Raw genomic sequence first — 19,731 nt, forward strand, 5'->3', positions numbered from 1 at the left:
AGTGCTTTTAATTTGAAAAAAGCAGCAGGAAATGTTGGTTTCAATTCAATTAGTAACCTATTTAGTGTTCAGTATTACTATACATGGAGTACAGAGGCTTTTAACAATGAGATAAAACTGCAAACAGGGAAGCTGGATTATTTTTAATTTAGAAAATAACAATTATAAATACGTATTTATCTCTGTATTGAGATGTGTGTATGTATTGTTGAATATTTTTATATTTGAGTTTATTATTCTCTTATTTTGTCTATATATGTGTTTATATTTATGGATTGGTTTATATATATATATATATATATATATATATATATATATATATATATATATATATATATACACACGTTCCAACAAGAATGTAATTGATGGGATGGATGTTTTTTTGTGGGTGCCAATAAACATTAACAACAAATAAACATAAACAACAACAAAAAAACTTACTGCAGTATATAAAGGTATAATTTCTAATCTAATTCATTAAATAACAGATGGCAGAAAAAATGCAGAACATGAATATGAGTGTCAACAACGGGGCTTGAATCAATTAAAATCAAGTAGAGATATAATGAATATTTTAGATTTTTTTATTTTGGCCTATAAAATAACCATATGCAGATTTTTAAACATGATAATGTAAAGTAAAAGAAGGTGGCTAAAAAACAAAAAAAGTCCCTGAAAAACGAGACAAAAGTCAAATTCAAACCTCTCCAGTGGACATGATCTCATTCTCCTCCATGGTAACTGAAGCCCTGTTTGGACTGTATTTGATTTTCCAATGTGCCAAAAGTTCAAAATGGCTGCTGCAGGAATGAGCACCGCGGGGTGCTTGTCTCACCTGCCCTGCCTCTCAGGACTGTTCCTCAGATCTGGCAACAGTCAGAACGTCTCTCCCCCCTCCAGCTCCTCTGCATGTCTCACTTAACGACGAGGACAGATGGATGCTGCTGTTTGACTGACGGCCCCCGCAGAGACCCGCAGACCTGGAGAACCACACATCTTGTTACGCTGACGTTTGGCGCGTATAAAGTTGACTTATTACAGACAAAATTTATAAAACAAAGTCTTTCTGGAACAGCACTGATCAGAAATCATGGGTGAAGTTCACGTGTGCCTGTTATTGTATCGCTTTTGTTTCTGCACTGATGAAAGAACTATAATATCTGTTGACTATTTCTGCCTTTTTCTCATCTTAGAAGATTTATAAACAGATGTTTTTTCTTGTTGGTATCAAAGATGGTGTCTCTCTGAAATATTTTCTTTATCCTCAGCCCCTTTTTCTTCACTCATATTCTTGTTTTAAAATATCTCACAGCATTGGTGAGCCGACATTTTTTGGCCATTCTTGTTATGGTATAAAGCTTGAGTGGAGATATGGAGCGGGCTGCAGAGGTCTGATAAGCTCCCTTCTTTCTACCTTCACTCCCCATAATTTTTGCCAAATTGTAAACCAAATTTATCCGATTTAGTGTAGCTCTCTCTGGAGCAACAAAAAGCTCTATACTACTTTTATCACCTATGCAGTAGCACTGTTTGATCCAGAGCAAAATGTAAGTAACTTGATCTGGACATAGTGAAAGCATCCTGTTAACCCGAAAACCTGAGTCACTTGAAATTATTGTTCTCAGGATCATTAAAGCTTCTTTTTCGTAAGAATTTTAGTTTTATTGTTTTGAGTCTTTTTGCTTTCAACTGTGAAAATAATCAAATGTGAAGTTCAGTATGGTTATTTTAAACCATTTCTTGATTGAATGAAAATATCAATTATTCTGTGGGGATTTATATATTATCAAAGTCTAAGACGATATCTAGTCTCAGTCACAATATTGACATGTTGTCCAATGTCCAGTCCTTACTGGTAGGGTGGATATTGCTGGAAATGTTTAAATCCGTGTCCCTAAATTCCAGTACCTATTCTAGCAAAACGTTGCTCCCAAAGTCCTGAAACATTTGTTTTAATGTTTTTTTTTCTTTCTTATTTCCCCCTCGAAAGTCCAAAACTCTCAAATATTAAAAGTCTAAGCACCGTTTTGCAAGCTTTGCCCACATAAAACTGGCAAAATTATGCCTTAATATACATTTCTAAAGAAGGACTATATATTGAGTACTAATTTTTTAAGGTCCAAAATAAATAATCAGAATGCTACCCATATAAAATGCACATAATTATGTTATTAATGACATTAAACACCCCATATTTCATCAAAGGTATAATATTTTCCCTTGTAATGTTGCAAATGTAAATGTTTTTCAAGGACAAGAGAGTGTGACAGTCCTGACAGCCAGGGTTGTAAACTTGTAACTGGTAACCGATATCCAGAATTTGGCTATGGTGTGTTTTGCCTGTAACAAGCAATACAGTCATGTTATCAACTTTGCCTTGAAGGCAATCCACAGGAAACATTTCAAGGATACACAGTTTAGGGCAGGGATGGGCAACTTAAATGCTGGAGGGGGCCACAATTTTTCATCGACACCACCACAGGGCCACATATAGGACCGTGCACTTCACCAGATATGATGAAACTGCGATTTTAAATATGTTTACAGTGCAGTAACTTAACATATTTCATGCTCAAATGCATGTATAAACAGTATAAATATGAATACAAAAGGTTTGAAGCAAATAAAAATGAACCACTTACTGTTCTTTCTTTTTTTTCAGTGCAAGAACAGCAGACCAACTTGTAATGTTGTGCATTTTTTTAAGATTTCATGCTCAAATGCATGTAGTTGTACTGAGGGCCACTTCAAGTGAGGGTGCGGGCCGTATGCGGCCCCCGGGCCTCCAGTTGCCCATCCCTGGTTTAGGGCAAATGAGTAACTATACGCCCATTGTTTGGACATTTAATGCCTACTTTGACTACACCTGCAGGATATCAGGATGTTGCAAAGACTGCAACAGGCCTCTACACCTGCTAATCATCAGCCAGAGTTCAGGGCAGATAAACTGACCAGCTGGGTTTCTTCTTCTCTGTCTCCAACACAGACCACGTCCAGAATGAAGAGAACTACGCTCAGGCTCTGGACAAATTTGGCAGCAACTTCATCAGCCGGGACAACCCCGACCTGGGAACGGCTTTTGTCAAGTTCTCCTCTCTCACCAAGGAGCTGTCTGCCCTGCTGAAGAACCTGGTGAGTTCAACATGTCGGCACTTATAATCTTGTTAGAATGAGCACTTTCTCCTACAGAGTGCTTTGCTTTTGTGCTTGTCCTCATGTGGACAGTAGGACGAAAATGCTCCAGAGAGAGTTTATTTTTTCCTGTCTTCGCTTCTGTAAGTGGTTTAGGATTTGGGTGTAAGGTTAAGATTAGGATTATGGTCGAGGTTAGGCATGTAGTGGGGAAGCTGAAAATAGTTTAAAAAAACTCACAAATGACAGAGATGCATGTGCCTACAAGTTCATCAATCTCCACACTTTTAAAAACCTATATATTATTCGCCCACACAGTCATCACAGACAGACAGTATAGCTGACTGCAGCTATATCTACCTCCGAGCTTTGTATTTTTTTCCCCAGTCGAGGCTCTTATCAGCCGGCCGTGGATTTCCCCTGACGTTTCTGTTGAATAATGTGTCCTGTTTGAATCCTCTGTGAGTGATTGTTGTTGGAAGAAGAGCCAGTCCTCGCTCTCTCCCTCTCTTCCTGTGTGGCTGACAGCGAGATTAGACTCCATAAATACACTTGGCAGCACCAGGAACAACTGCGTGCATGTGTGTGTGTGTCCATAAACCTTCCTAAATCACCCACCTGTTGGCGCTACCTGCATATTGCAGGAAAGTGAAATTATCCGCACTTATTCCTCGCTTGGCCTCTCCTGTTTCCTCTCGCTCTTGACTCTTGTCTTTCCCGTTTTGAGTGTTTTATTGAGTGAGTTTTTCAGACTTCAATAACCGTGCCCCGAGGGCTGCTGGTATGTGCGTGCACTAGAAATGAGAATTGATGAACAGAGCTTGTCCTAGATGTTCTACATGTGTTATCGGCTAAAATTGAAGGATTTTATAGACAAATTTGGCCATGTTGTCACCAGCTTTTCATCATCTTTTTCATCTTTACAATCATATACTAGAAGAGACGGTGATGGCTTCCAGTACGTGCTGTTAGAGAACACCGGCAGCCAGCCAGTGAGGATTGATTCTGACGTTGGCCATATGCAAGACAGGCACTTAAGAAGCACATTAGCGCCCATTAAGCGCTGTTTACTTCCTTGACCGCTGCTGTGTGTCTGTGTGGACTTGGCTAACAACAACAGGGACTTAAATGCTTAGTACGGTTGTAAATGACCTTGCTGATCTTAATGGTTAGAGCTGCTGAGCATAACTGTAGCAACCCGAGCTGCTGGCAACAAGCCTTTGCTAATTCTTCAATAGACAAACTTGCAGTTTTGCTGTTATGTTGCTGGTTTCTTCAGTCAGCAGCGGCATGATTATACTGCACTGCAGGTTAAGGGATAAGGCCGGTGTTGTTCTATATTTTCTTGAAGTCATCATATCCCAAAAAGTGAATACGAATACGAATACGAATATGTTATTTTTGGATAGGGACATTGCACATTAATGAACATCAATAAACATCTTTGTAAATATGCCGGATTATAGCAAGGCTGCTAGTTTGCATCCGTAGTCCCTAAAAAAATTTAAATAAATACAAATGTAAAAGACAGCAAGTACATAGGTAAGATACAAATAGACGAGACAACACACACACAACACAACACATACCAGACCCAGACAGGATATAACTATGCAATAAAAAGTAATGTTAAAGTCGTCTCAAGTCCAGTTAGTGGTCACACTTTTGATATGATTTGAGCCATTGTTTCAGATTTCCTTTAAAAGAAACAAAACCAACAATGCATTAGTCCGTCTTTCAGTGCTAAAGTTACTCAAACACAAATACGTTTATTCAGACTGAAAATATAATTATTTAAACTTGCTCTAATATTTTTATATTAACAACAGATCAAATAACCACAGAAATGTTTTAGCGTCTTTCAGCTCATTGTTTTTGGTTTTATGAGCCATTATAATTTATAATGTTTTGGTTGACTCTCACCGCTCTCATTGTGTCCAGCAAAAGCACACAGCTCTGTTAAAAACCCAGCGCCATTCCAGCACCAAACAGCAGACAAAGTTAGCAACTTTTGCTAATGAAAAAAACAAAAAAAAGTGAGTTGAGATGAGTCTAGTCCAGCAGTACAATGCAGTGTAAAAACAGCATTTGAGAAGCATGAAATGACCAGAAATAAAGCTCCAAATTATTTTTTATGTTGCTCTGTAGGCCACTGTTTGCGAACATATTATTTTGATGATATGTCAGTGTTGCATTAACAACTTGTTCTTCTGGTCCCAATTGACCAAAAACACCAGTTAATGCTCCTTAAAAAAGGGATCACAAATGTATGGTTTAATTTTTTTAAATGGTGGGCAATGTGATGTTAAGCAAACATTACAAAAACAGGAATAAGTAGATATAATAAGCATTCATTGGAGACTATTTTCAGCCAATGATATATACCTACATATATACCTATATACATTGGGTATATGGATATTATATTATATTTGTAAAGCAGAAACGGGTCACCCAGTGTAATCATGTGGACCACTGTTGTGTTTTTAATAGTTTTTGGACAACAATGGCCCAGAGGAATGAGCGGCCCACAGATGGTACTTGTTCGTGAGATCAGGCTCAGCCTTATCTTATAAAATCTACAACTGCCCTGTCTGTGTTATGATTTGTTATCTATGTTTTCTCATGACAACAGCTACATTATAACTCTCTGTGTTCTGTGTGTGCCCTCTTCCAGCTCCAGAGCCTCAGCCACAATGTGATCTTCACTCTGGACTCGCTGCTGAAGGGCGATTTGAAAGGCGTGAAAGGGGTAAGATTTACTCTAAAACAGTTTCTCTTGTTGACATTTTTTCTCTCTCTCGACTCTTCCGCCGGACCCCCTCCTACTGCACGGCTCAGCAGCGGGAGTGGGAAAATAGATGCCTCGTCAGCACATCTCTCTGTTAATCTCTGTATGTTGAGTGTAAGTGAGAAGAGTCCAGAGAGACGGGGGAGAGTGCTCTGCTCAAAAAGCTCACACTGTAAATCTTGCAGAAGTAAACACTGCCTTTGTGTTGTCCTTGAGGCGAGTGGCCACTAACTGGGTCATGAACCATTGATGTTCGGGGTACGAGGAGGGGCGTGGTCGCTCGCTGGCAGTGCAGGGTATAAATCGTGGGCAGAGGGAGGCATTTGTTGGATCCCTGGAAGCGATCCAACTCTGCAAATAACCCCGTCCCCGTGGTGACCTCTTTGTAGTTTGCTGATGCTTGTTCTCCTGTGTTTCTGCAGGACATAAAGAAGCCTTTCGACAAAGCATGGAAAGACTACGAGGCCAAGTTGTAAGTGGATAATTACAGTATTCTGTTGTAATCCTCCATATTTGCACCATCTAGCTCATTATAGAGTACTGAATAATGGATCAAACACAGTTTGTAATGTGCTGCAATATTGTTTGGACCCTCCAGGAGATATTGCACACATTGCAGAACACAAAAACCTGCACGCATGATGCAAAACCAGTCAGTAACGTCCCTCTCTTCTGTCTCAGTACAAAGATCGAGAAGGAGAAGCGAGAGCACGCCAAGCAGCACGGGATGATCCGCACTGAGATCACTGGAGCCGAAATCGCAGAGGAGATGGAGAAGGAGCGGCGTCTCTTCCAGCTCCAGATGTGCGAGGTAGGTCGAGGTTAAAACCCCAAAACACTGCTTTGTGTGCTGTCCAAACATCCCCTTTTATGATCCTGTTGTAAATCACAAAATAACCCTTCACATTTATGTTGTGTTGATTGTTGGCAGACAGTGTTTGCGCCGTGTCAAACAACGAAGCCTTCTCATTCATTCCAAGGACCAATAAAAAATAAATAAAAACACAGTGTTTTCCGACAAGACAATCAAACCCTGCTTAACTTCCTACATTGCTTGCATTAAATACCATAAATGCAAGCATATATATCTGGGTTTTTTTTTTTGTAATTGTTCTGGCATTATATGATAGTCCAGATATTTAGAGATGCACCAATTGCAATTCCCTTGGCTCATTCTGATTTCTGATCTTTTAAAAGTCTGCCCTGCCGATTTAGTTTTTCTTTCTCTCCAAGAACTGCAATTGACAGCATATGCAACATTTTTTCTTACTTTTGTATAATGGAACATTTAACTTTTTGTCAAAACATTAAAAAGGTTAATGGACCTGCTCTCACTTTCACTCAAATCTAAAAATAAGAAAATGCTCCAACTTACTGGACATATCATGAATTTCACCACATCACACTTTATCTAACATGTGCAACAGAGCAATAAAACATGACACCTAATGTCATTCACCAGAGAAAATACAACTTTACTATCCATGTCTGCACAGCCCTATTAAAGAGTGGTCAGCTATTTATGTATTTATCATCTAAAAAGGTATATTTCTTCTCTCTTCTATTTATTTATACAAAACTATGAATCTATTAACAAGAAAGTAAAGGTGTGTGTATTATATTATATTAACTCCCACTCCTGCGGCAAGCTGCGTCCTACAGTCTGCCCCAGACCTGCAGTAGAGAAGAGAGGGCGAGACCCAGTGCTGTTGGCAGAAGAGCTAGTCATTGTGATTACTCTGAGCAGCATGCATGGGAGTGAATTGCAATATAATGTATTTTATTGTATTTCTCACTTTTTTCCTGATTGCCTGAATGAGTTGCCTAATGGGTCGCTTTTTAGAAATAAAGTTGCAAAGAGGGTGCGAGAAGTTGCTAAATCTAGCAAGAAAGTCACCAAGTTGGCAACACAGTATGTGCGTGGCTGTGAAAATACTCCTTTACTGTCTGTGCTGCTGTGACGTGAACCATTGTGTGGTGCAGGCTATATGTGAATGGGCTGTATCTGAGACTGATTTTCACCAAGCTGAAAATCGTCCGATTTCGTTCACCAGCCGGTCGATTGGTGCAACTCTAAAGAGATTAGATCTTCACCGTGATAACCTTCAAGATTTGAGGAACGCTGTTATAAACCTAACAGCTAACATGCTGTTTTTGCATCAGATAATCCTTCCAACTCATGGCTCTGTCACCCAAAACCAGCCTTCCTGGATCGTGTTTCTTTGCAGCAGCACTTCTCCACCAACGCAGTGCTATTTTTAGTCTGAGCACCCACTTATTAAAATCCTATATGTATATGTATGTAAAGTCTCCTTTCCCAGCTGCATTTGAAGGAGATTTTAAGCCTGAGTTGACTTTTTCTCTCTGATGATTTGAATAATTTATAGTATATCTTTAACACTCGTGCCGCTCCACATGTAGGGATTACAGCAGCACCAAAAGATACAGCTGCACCTACATGAATTCATGAGCGAGGTATGTAACTGTCTGCTTCAACACTGAAACTAATGACTGTATTTCAGTGGATATGATTCAGAAAATATAACACTAAACATCTCACGGCACGTAATTAGAATAAGTCAGATACTGAGCAGCTTGACTGTTTGTCTTTAATTTAAGTGTTTTCAGATGTTCCTCTGGTTCTGTAAACTTGTTTTCTTCGAAGCATGTTGTGACATTCTCTTTTGGTATTATTGCTCAAAGACTAATACTTAAAGTAATCTGACAGCGAGAAAAGTGTAAAACAAATGCAAGGTCTTTATGTGCCCAAGAGAATCAGAACAAACTGTTAGAGCTCACTCTGCTTTGCCAAAAACCTCTCTAGTAGTGGGTGGTGACGCCTACGCCTTGTTCACTGTTTTATCCTGTTAGGATTTTTTTGTAACTCAAATTACATAATGGACCAACGGCTGTTGCACTGCTGTTGCCGGCGTGAATTATTCACTACAGAACTTGCTGCAGTCCTTTTGTGCCCTGCTGTGCTGATCTGCCCTCTTCTCACCGTGACTCAGAGGTCTTTTCCTTGCCCACATTTTTCCACCTGTGTTCACACTTCTTATTCTGCTGCGGCTTAAGCAAGTCAGGTTTATCTTCATACTTTATCGTGTTTTCTTGAAGAGCTTAACACGAAAGAAGGGGAGCAGATAAGAAAACAACAGTGCTAACGTCAGCGTGCTAACATGCTTGACAGTGTTAACATGCTGATGCTCCAGTATCCATACTACCAAACTCTTAAGCATGTCCCCACAGCGGACAGGCAGATAAAAGCTGATCGCAGCTCATTGACAGAAACTGTGACGGATATATGAATGTCCTGATGAAGTATTATGTCGTTGTATGCATTCTGCATGCAACTGTATGCATTTTGTAAGGCAGCTGCATTATGTACTAAAAGTAAAAAGTATGTCATTTGGAACGCAGCAACCATGTTTCAACTGTGGTGGTTTAGCATGTTAGCATTATAACAATAGTTTTGCTACTATTTGGTCATAAACCAAAACTATTATTATCCATAGAGCCATGTCACTACTGTAGCATGGCTAAAAAAGTGAATTCCCCAAAGTTTAAACGGATTTTTAGAGTAGATATCTGCTCGCAGCCAATACAAAGCCCTTGTTTTGAAGTAACTTTTAGCTCTCCTAGTAATAGCTCTGAGGAGGCTAAGTGGCTTGATTACTATGTTCAGTAAGCACAAACATCCTTCCAAATATTAATAGTTATTGTATTAATTTATATTAATAGAATTTGTGGCATTTATTGCAATTAATTGCCTGCATTTGCACATGAACAAAATATTTTTATTTTATATTTAATGCGAAATAAGGCAACTAGGTTTCTTACATGGCTAATTAAAATTCATATTCCATTAATATTCCTCTTTACATGAAGCCATGCATACTCAGATTAATAAATACTTGTTTGTGTCCCCTCTTTCATTCCTTCATCCCTCTTCCTGAAAAGGTTGGCGTTGCAGATTAAAAAAACAAACAAAAAACAATTAGTGGTTCCTGTTTGCCGTTTATGCATGGAGGTACAGAAAGCTGTCACTGGATTACTTTCATACTAAAGACATTGTTTTATTAAGCTTTTAGGGAAGTCTTTTATTTCTAAATAGATTTATGGACATTTGTCCAGAGAGAAATATATCCTCTGAAAGCCCACTGAATCCGAGAATATGTGTTCAAACTACAATAGCGTCCTGTTGTTTTTAGAATCCCAGCATGCACCTGTTCCTTTCACCTCACACAGTATCTTTGGCTCGCGTCCTCGCGTTCAACTCTCCCACACCGTCTCAGTTTATAAACCTCTCCTGGTTGAAGCATTTAAGTTTAAACCTGAACTTTTTATCTTTTCATGATTTACTCAACGGCACTCAACGGTCCCTGTGTTATCCGTTCTTGTAGCCGCCTCCATGTGAAGCCGGATGCCAAAAAATAGTTTTAGCTCCCACGTTATATTAGCACAATCTTCCTGTTTCATTGGCTGTCCTTATTTAATTAAAATATTCTAATAATCTGCAGAGCGTTGCATGTATGTGCTCAGACTTCTAGTATGATGCTTATTTGTTGTGTCCTCAGAGCACAGAAAGAGTCCTCTGAACAGCGTCTGTTGCTTGTTCCAGAGTAAAAACAAAAGGCCTTTGTGGTTTTGGCCACTTGTTCCTAAACCAGCCACACTATAAATGGTAGTTAGATGACTCTGTGGTTTGAAGAATTCCCCCTAAAAAAAAAGCAATGAAGGGCTCTATTATGAGGACATAAGCGACTTGTTTCTATACATATATGATGTGGTAGTTTCAGGCCAAAAATAATGAGTTTTGAAAGCCAGATATCTCACCAGCTGCTGCTGTATTTATAGAGTCATTGCTATTGATCCTCACAGCTGTCAAACCGCTTCAGATAGATGTTTGTTAGCCCACAAGGGTTTAAATCTTAGTCCTTGTATCTTCTGCCATATGACGATAAACACCAGAGACGAGATGAATTAGTCGACTGTCAGAGAGATTTTGCTACACTGTAAACCATGCTAACTATCTCTTTAATATCTTTGGTTTCCTAATTTCCAAAAAGCACAACAACTTAATTTGATTCTTTTAAGATTTTTGCATCCATGTGAGTGACGAAGTTCCTTGATTTGTCAGGTATTTATGAGGCTGGGTGTGCCAAATTCCTGTCTGGTTATTTTATCCACAAGCAGTTACTCAATTGATTTTCCAGAAAATGTGCTGTCCTTTATTAAGATATAAGAGCTGCAACAATTACTGCAACTATTTGGATAATCAATCAACCATTTTGGTCAAAAATGCTCTGATCCCACATTTTTTTCATGTGGAAAGATTTGCTTCTTTACTCATTTATGTCAGTAAACGACATATCTTTGGATCCTTGGCAGTCAGAAAAGAAAACTATCCTACAAGGAGACTCGTGCTCATCAGTAAATATATAAATACAGCTTCAGTATCTTGGCCAAAGATGCTTCAACGTGTCGACCGCCATGGCCAGGGATCGAACCACCTCTTGAAGGCAGCCCATAGATATGCATCTTTAAAGATAAGATAATGTGTTCAACAGGACGTGATGCGGATGATGATATTGTTGCACCAAGAATACACACACACACACGCACACAGGAATATAGGAGATACCGCTATAAAATAGATTTTTTTTTCATGTCTAAAATATTTATTCACATAACTTTAACTTTATCGCTTGCAGGAAGCTTAAAGTTCTGATTATTTCAAAGCTCCATTAAGGGCTGAGAGACTTTTAAGATCATCATCATTCTCATCATGGCATCTGGGTAAAAGCCATAATATCCCCGAAAACAAGATGTTACGCTTTTCTTTGACGCTAAGACTAAGTCGTCCGTGCTGGCATTTCATGGGCGCGTTGAGATTTAACCCCCACCCCCCGCCCGCTTTAACTCCTGTTGCCCCCTGGTGATCAGTCAATCAGTGACCTCGAGTAACCATGATTGGATGATGTTAAACTAGAACAGATCGAGATACGATCAACCAACTAGCTTCTCATAAGTTTTTGACATGCTCTACCAATAAAACGAGGAGACAAATTGATCACAAGCATCACAGATTTCCTAAATCAACAGTCGCCATGGCTGCAAATACCAGCGTTGCTGCTGATGTGTGTGTGGGATAGTTCCTGCAGTCAGTGGTACAATCTGTTCATCCCACTTAACCTCATTTCTCTGTGTGTGCGTGCACTCTCTGCTCTCACGCTCTCTCCCCCTCTCCCTCTCCATGTTACTCAATCACCAGATTACAGGATGCTCTCACTCTCTCACCCTTTTCATCCCGACGCTGCCAGTGAAGGAGTGTGGAAAGGCAGGGCTCAGCAGGCTGCATTATGTCCCGCTCAGACGCGGCAGCAGCACGGGCGATGCTGCTCATTCACACAAAAGAGTCCAAACACGCACATGTGACAGCGCTGTCCAAAACACTGAACCCACACAGGGCTCAGACAAAATGTGGATAATCTCCCATCCAACAGGCGCTGTCAGCCAGACAAAGGGACAACACATGCATGCATATATGCACATACACGTGCACTCATGCGTACGCTAACACAAACATGCATCCACGCACGTGATATAGGGAGCGCATTGAAACTGTATGATGGCGTCAGAAGCTGCAGAAAGCTTTTGTGTAATAGATTAAATTCTACCGTGGAGCTGAAAGTGGTCTTCAAATGTGACTCTTTGTAAATCTCTGCGGATTGGGATTAGCTCGAATTTTGTTTTTTTTTCAGTCGTTTGTTTGGTGGGAGTCCTGTCTGAAGACGTTTGTTTTGAATCCTCAGAAAGCCAGACTGAGCACACAGTCTACAAAGCACTTCCTCTGGAGGCTGTTCTCTCTTTTTTATGATGCTAATGTAAAATATTTCCCATCATCCCTTTGAAACTTTATTTAGATCAGACGGGATGGTATTCTCTTGTACTGTCTGGTTCCCACACAGTGGTGGAAAGTCACTAAGTACATTTACTCACTCACTGAGTATTTAATTTTTTTGCATTTTTCGTGCTACCGGTTAACTATCTTTAAGAATACTTGACAATATTATACATTGTACATTAGAGCTCGACTGATACAGGATTTTTGAGACCGATGCCATTACTGATTTTAGAGGGGGAAACTATGGTGGCCCTGAAGTGCAAACCAAACCAGCAATTCATCACAACAGAAAGGACATATGGTACATATTGGGTACATATTGGACACCGATCCTCCTCCTGATTGGTTGCTGCGGTCAAGTGAGCCATCATTCGCTTCTCCATAGTCAAACCAGCCGCCACTAGGGTTGTCAAGATTCTAAAATTTTCAACTCGATACCGATACTCAGGAAAATATTCGATACTCGATACAATTTTCGATACCACAGGGATAAAAACAAGGACCCCAAAATTTAACAGAAATATTTTTATTAACAAGAAAAATGCAACATGTAAAAATGAATAGAACCACAGGTTAAATATTTATCATAAAAAACAGTTGTGCAAAAAGAAACTGCAACTACAATTACAAGCCTCAGATACTCGATACTTTTGAAAATGAGCATTGTATCCGGATACAACGTTATAGTATCAATACTTTTTTGAGTATCGATACTTTTGACAACCCTAGCCGCCACTATATATGTTGTGCGGCCATATTTTGATATTTATGGTAAATTCATTGAAACTGCTCAGATCGAGCTGACATGACGGATAAACACTTACTGTCATTCTTTCTCACTTTGCAGTATAAAACTCTTACCCTCAGAGAGGGGATGAAGTATTAACTTTACATGGACACACCATGTGATATAATCAAATTGCGTCACAACAATAATGTGTGTGTTTCTGTGAATTGCTGGTGTGGTTTGCACTTCAGGGCCACCGTAGAAAACTTCATCCAGAACCGATATGTTGGCCGATATACACATTTTTTCAAGCTGAAATGAAAATGGAAATACATTTTTTTTATGTGGATTGTGGATTTGTTTTGAAATAATGTGGTTTCATCTACACAATCTCATGTAAATCAAACATGTCTTAATATCTAGAGCTATACATTCCTTTCATCACATTTGTTTGTCTCCTGGCGTCTCACACCAGACGTGAAGCGGAGCAGACTGGACCTAGATTGACTGAGATTAGCGGTGAAATGAAAAGGAGGCCCTTTTTTCCTGTCCCGTTCCACTGCACAGTCTCATGGGGGCACACACTTCATAGCATTTGCAATTATAGTTAGAATTTACATGATGATGATAATGGCTTCAAGAGTCTGAACCTTTTTGGTTAAACTGTCTTTAAAGTGCTTGAAATATGCTTGAACTTACTCTTAAAACATTGTGTGAACCCTGGATTTTTGGATATTTAATTTCACTACATTTGATCTAATGTTTTCACCAAAAATCACTGATTAAAGAAAAGTAAAAATGCTGATTTAACTGGTGTCCCTGTGCAGTGGTGGAATGCAGCTTAGATCATTTACTACTAATAATAATAATAACAACCATTTTATGTAACTTTATACTTCTACTCCACTACTTTTTGAGGCAAATATTGGACTTTTTACGCCACTACATTTAGCTACCAGCTTTAGTTTTCTTTTCAGATCAAGATGTAACATAATTTTTTTTTTTAATTAAACCTCAAACATCCACAATATATTAAATAGGTAAAATGAGCCTCGCCTTGTGAAAATTAAAATGCTGCTGGGTGGGTCCATTCTACAGAACAAGTAACTTTACTTTTGATACCTTAAGTACATTTTGATGCTGATACTTTCGTAGTTTTACTTTGAATGCAGGACTTTTACTTGTAGTGAAGTAATTTCACAGTGTGGTATTAGAACTCTTATTAAGTAAGGACTCAGGATGCTTTAGTATTAAGCAGCTAATTATAGTTATATATCCGAGAGGGACCAAACCAGTACTTTTACTTTACTATTTTGACTACATTTTGCCTGTAATACTTGTATAGTTTTACTTAAGTAGAACTTTTCATTCAGGATTTGTTTATTGGTAAGCTGAGAATCTGAATACTTCTTCCACCGCTGCTCCTACAGTGTCAAGGCAGTCTTGGCTCGTACATCAGAGCCGTCATAGTGCACGCTGATTATCATAATACAAAGTGTTGGTACTTTAAGTGTCCGTGGTGGAGCATAAGTCTGTATTCTCTATGTAACAGCTCTGCCACATTATACCTCATTAAACTGAAAAAAATCCTTTAAACACACCCTGAATTTGAACTCCTGGCTGAACTCTACACCTCTCTTTGCCTTGCAGTACCTGATCAAAGTAAATGAGATCAAGACCAAGAAGGGAGTGGACCTCCTCCAGAACCTGATTAAGTATTACCACGCACAGTGCAAGTAAGTACCACCTTAATCCCCCTGAACTCCCCTGGTACGTGAAACATACCCACTGAAAGAAACACGCCATAGAAAATGGTTGCGTCTCTCTTCTTGTTCACAGCACTTGTTGTCAATTTTGTATCTCCTGTATGATTCACAGATCTGCACAGTCGTATATATAGCTCTCATAAATATGCACAGGTCATCATACAGATGTGTTCTGACAGCTGTGGGGTTTGGTGGGTAAATAAGTGGACGCTCTCCGTGCCAAAACCGCAGCTCACAACGGCCTGTGACAGAATGACAAATTTCCTCCCAGCGTTGCTAGGTCCTGTCATAACACTGGGACAAAACAATAAACTTCCCCCGTTTAATGTGCTCAACCTGGGCCTTGATGGATCAAAAAGCTGCAGCGGTGATGGATTACAGGCAAAAACGGGATCGATGGAGAGCTCAGGGACGAGCGTGTGACTGCTCACAGCAGAAGAAAACAATTTGTGTTCTTTTTCACCATCTGAACCACTTCATGCTACAAATTAAGGATGCAATTATAGGGAGATTTGGCTTTTTGTCAACTTGGCCCAAGCAAATATGGGCTTTTGTAAAAAAAAAAAAAAAAATATTGCATACTAACAATGTAGTGCGCTTCATCTGCATGGTATGTGGATTTTTTTTACTAGATTAGCAAGAATTTCTAAATGTGCGACAGAAGCGGTCTGGACATACTCAACTGCCCCAGAATGCATTGTGGTTCCTCAGACTGTCCAATGGTGTATTGTGAGGCAGACAGTTTAAAAAATAAAAATAATAATAACAAACGTTGGATAGATTAATTACGAGTGACGTTATGGTACAGTTAAGAGGAAAACATCGGAGCTCAAATATATAATGTACTGTAGAATACATATTTAACCACTAAATGTTTCATATGTAATTGCCTTTAAATAAAGCTGTTAATGATAAAACTGGGTGGAAGAGATAATGTTGATTTACATTTGTGAAAACAGTTTTCATTCAACGGTGCCTCGGATGGGTACCTGTGGAGGAAGGAAGCTGATTAGGATTGCCATTAAATTTACAAAAATAATATTAAAATAAATGTCCGCATTAATGATTAATAAAATTTGAGTTTTTAATCTTTTTATCTCTGTTTTGATCTTTACCTTTGTATTAATTCACCTTTATTTTTCCATTTATTCATTCATTTTAAATCGAAAACTTAAATTAATTAAACTTATTTTTTTATATTTTGTTTTATTTAATATGTATTTATGTATTTTATTTTTATTATTTTATTTTCCCCAAACCTTTTTTTCCAAGTATTTTCTTTACATGTTTATTTATGCACCAAAGACAAGTCGCTAGAGTTTACTTAAGTGATAAGAATCTGCTGGTAATAGCATGCTTTATTGTTAATTTAGCAGAGAATATGCAGTATACAGATTTAGTAAGGCGTATTCGTATTTGATCAGGATAGGATTTCTTCAGTTTTTCAAAAACACTTCAAAGTAACAGAAATCATCCCAAAAATATTTTATTGACAGTCAATAAAAACCAGCACAGAATGATGCTTGTAATTATTTTTTTTACAAGAAACTTACAGAACCATTCCTTCTCCAGTGTGCACACAAGCTAAAACAAAAGTGCGCTACAGTCTCCTCACAACCAAAGTCAAAGTGGTGTATGCACATCTGTGCAGCAGCTATGTCAGCTGCCAGGTTATAACCGGGATGTTGCTATGCAGTCTGCAGCTACATTTATGACGATATAGTGCAGCAGAATCAAATGCAAAAAGTCAACCGAGGTGAATCTTGCAGCATCAACACATTAACTATACATTCTGACAGGCTTTCAAAAATTGACGTGGCGAGGTGGATGGAGTGGGAGGAGAGATGTGGGCTCCTGGATGTGCAGATTAAAAGAAAACAAGCAGAGGAGAGATGTGACAGAGAAAGTAATGAGCAGAGGAAGGGAGAGGTGGGCAGGGGGCGGAGAGGGGGAGGTCATTAGCGGTGATTTGCAGCTGCAGCGCTGCATCGAGGTGTGTAACGCTGACAGATCTGTGATGGATTTCAGGATGTGCTAAGCACCTCTGCAAATCTGCCGTGGACGCGGCCAGCTACGGTTTCTGTGCCAAGAGCCGAAGGCGCCAGAACGAGCCGAGATATACATTAAACATAAAATGCGCCAATCTTCTCACTCTGTGTGTGACCTTCAGAGTGGCCAAAAGCAGCACAGTGCAACACCTGACATTTGCAAAGTAGTAATTCCCATGAATGGCTGACTTGTCTCTCACATGTATTCCAGTGTGTGTTAATGTCAGTGAGATTCACATGTACCTTTGTTTACCAGTTTCTTCCAAGATGGCTTGAAGACAGCAGATAAGCTGAAGCAGTACATCGAGAAGCTGGCAGCTGATCTCTACAATGTAAATACATCTTATTCTTTTGATCTCTTCTTATGCTTATTTTGGAGTTTATTTTCCAGAGAATCAGAGCATACCTAGACTGCTTTTTCTTTCTGAATTAAATGAAAAAGAGAAAAATATCACCTCAAGATTCACTTGCAGGCTTTTTCTTGCATCTCTTATTCAGCAGATGGATTTTGCTCGTACTAAAGCAATAAAGGCTCCTGGAAAAGCTTTTAAGTGGACTTTAAGTCAAGATATTTTGGGTCAAATTACTGTTTCCAAGGACGAGAATGAAGCTGCTTAATACAATTTATGATTCCAATAAAAGTATTTGCATGAGACATAAAAGAAATGATGGAATAAAAGTGTCATGTTAATATGCATCACGTTATTGGAAAAAGAAAGCTCTGTTGTGCTGAGATTAGCACAATAACCAGAAGCAAACTTTTGAAAAAGAGGAGCCTACACTGACTTCTCACCACCATTTCTTATTCACAGTGCTGCTGTGTTCTCCCCTGAAGCAGCAGTTCTATCTGTATATAATGCTCTTGCAGTTATTTTATGAGGGAAACTAGCACATCTGCAGCAACTGTCATGGTTCAGAATCTCCTGGAAACTAGTAAACCTCACATAGCACAAGATGGTAACGCCTAGGAAAGTAGAAGTCAGACGGAAGATCCTCACACTGTACTGATCGCCCCCACAATGTGATACTGTAATCCAACAGAGTATTGTTTCAATCTAACAGAGATCTCACAAAACCTAAACATGTGTGGCTCTTCTGTGTCTCGGCTGCACTTTGTTTTTTGAGCCAGCACCGTGAAGAGATAGTTAAGATCTTTTGATATGAAGTACTTAATCAGAGTCAGTGTATTACCTACAGTATATGGTGGTGGACACACCCACAGAAGTTAAGAAATGTACTGCTGTGGACAGGGGCGGCAGCAAAACATATTTTTGTCACCTTGAAAAAATACTTTACACACTAATTTTAGAATATTTTCACCATTTTACCATGTCATCAGACATCAGACAGCCCTGTTTATGTGGGGGGACCTGAAGCTGTTAATGGTCTCTTCATAGCCACCAGACTCCATTGACAAAAACAGAATTTTTACCTTGTAGACGCAAAGGTTGCTGGTCTACCATTGCCTCAATCGATTAGTTTGTTTTTGTCTTTGTGTGACTTTGAAGGAATAGATTGCATCCGCTAAAATCACACAATATCACAAACAAACTAGCCAATCAAGGCAGCAGTAGAGCTGCAACTCCCCTGTTCTCTGAGGTAAAATTTGTGTTTTTGTCAATGGTCTGGTGGCTTTGAATAGAGCATAGTCTTCAGTTCCCCATCGGAAAGGGCTGTTTGACACCAAGATAAAGCTGTGAAAGTATTCTAAATATAGCATACCCTTAAACTGATATTGACTGAAAACACATTTTGCTGCCGCCCCCGTCCACAGCAGTACATCACTTAGCTTTAATGTTAGAACTCCCACCTGCTTCTCCAAACTGGGGGCATGCCGACAGCCATCTACAATAGGTAATACGTTGACTATGGACCATTACCTCATACAACCCCACTTAAAAAAAAAATCCAAACTATCCTTTTGTGCGTTCTCACTATTTGTCAATGGCTGGAGAAGTCACACAACTCACGAGTGTGAGATATATATATAAAAATAGAAATATATTTTTTTTAAGTCTGTGAATCGATTTTGTTATGGCGAAGTTAACTTCAGTCTTTGTATTTACATGAGACATTTTTATTTGTGCAATAAACAGCCCAGTGTAAACACAGCTGGTAATCTCTCAGTTCTGCTGTTGCATCTTTCCCTCAACTTTGCATTTGTTCTCCTCAGATCAAACAAACTCAGGATGAGGAGAAGAAGCAGCTGACTGCCCTGCGGGATCTGATCAAGTCCTCCCTCCAGCTGGACCAGAAGGAGGTAGGCAGGTCACATTCAGAGACACAGGGCCAAATTATAACTCATAGCAGGTGATCTACTTATCAAGGCCAGCCCAAACCCAGACATGCTGGACTAAACA

The 19,731-nt window shown here is 39.2% G+C and overlaps 1 protein-coding gene across 2 annotated transcripts in view; it reads left to right on the plus strand.

The window, feature by feature from the left end:
• The window catches only part of asap1b (ArfGAP with SH3 domain, ankyrin repeat and PH domain 1b), a 74,926-nt gene that overhangs the window by 26,827 nt on the left and 28,368 nt on the right, over nucleotides 1–19,731 (plus strand). For both annotated transcript variants that reach the window (XM_059327354.1, XM_059327356.1), the window contains exons 3-9: nucleotides 2,987–3,132; nucleotides 5,810–5,884; nucleotides 6,346–6,395; nucleotides 6,605–6,734; nucleotides 15,208–15,293; nucleotides 17,628–17,703; nucleotides 19,545–19,631. In XM_059327354.1, the coding sequence (XP_059183337.1) occupies nucleotides 2,987–3,132; nucleotides 5,810–5,884; nucleotides 6,346–6,395; nucleotides 6,605–6,734; nucleotides 15,208–15,293; nucleotides 17,628–17,703; nucleotides 19,545–19,631 (650 nt within the window). The remainder of the gene's footprint in view (nucleotides 1–2,986; nucleotides 3,133–5,809; nucleotides 5,885–6,345; nucleotides 6,396–6,604; nucleotides 6,735–15,207; nucleotides 15,294–17,627; nucleotides 17,704–19,544; nucleotides 19,632–19,731) is intronic.

This window comes from Centropristis striata, chromosome 23 (genome assembly GCF_030273125.1).
Source record: "Centropristis striata isolate RG_2023a ecotype Rhode Island chromosome 23, C.striata_1.0, whole genome shotgun sequence".
NCBI lineage: Eukaryota > Metazoa > Chordata > Actinopteri > Perciformes > Serranidae > Centropristis > Centropristis striata.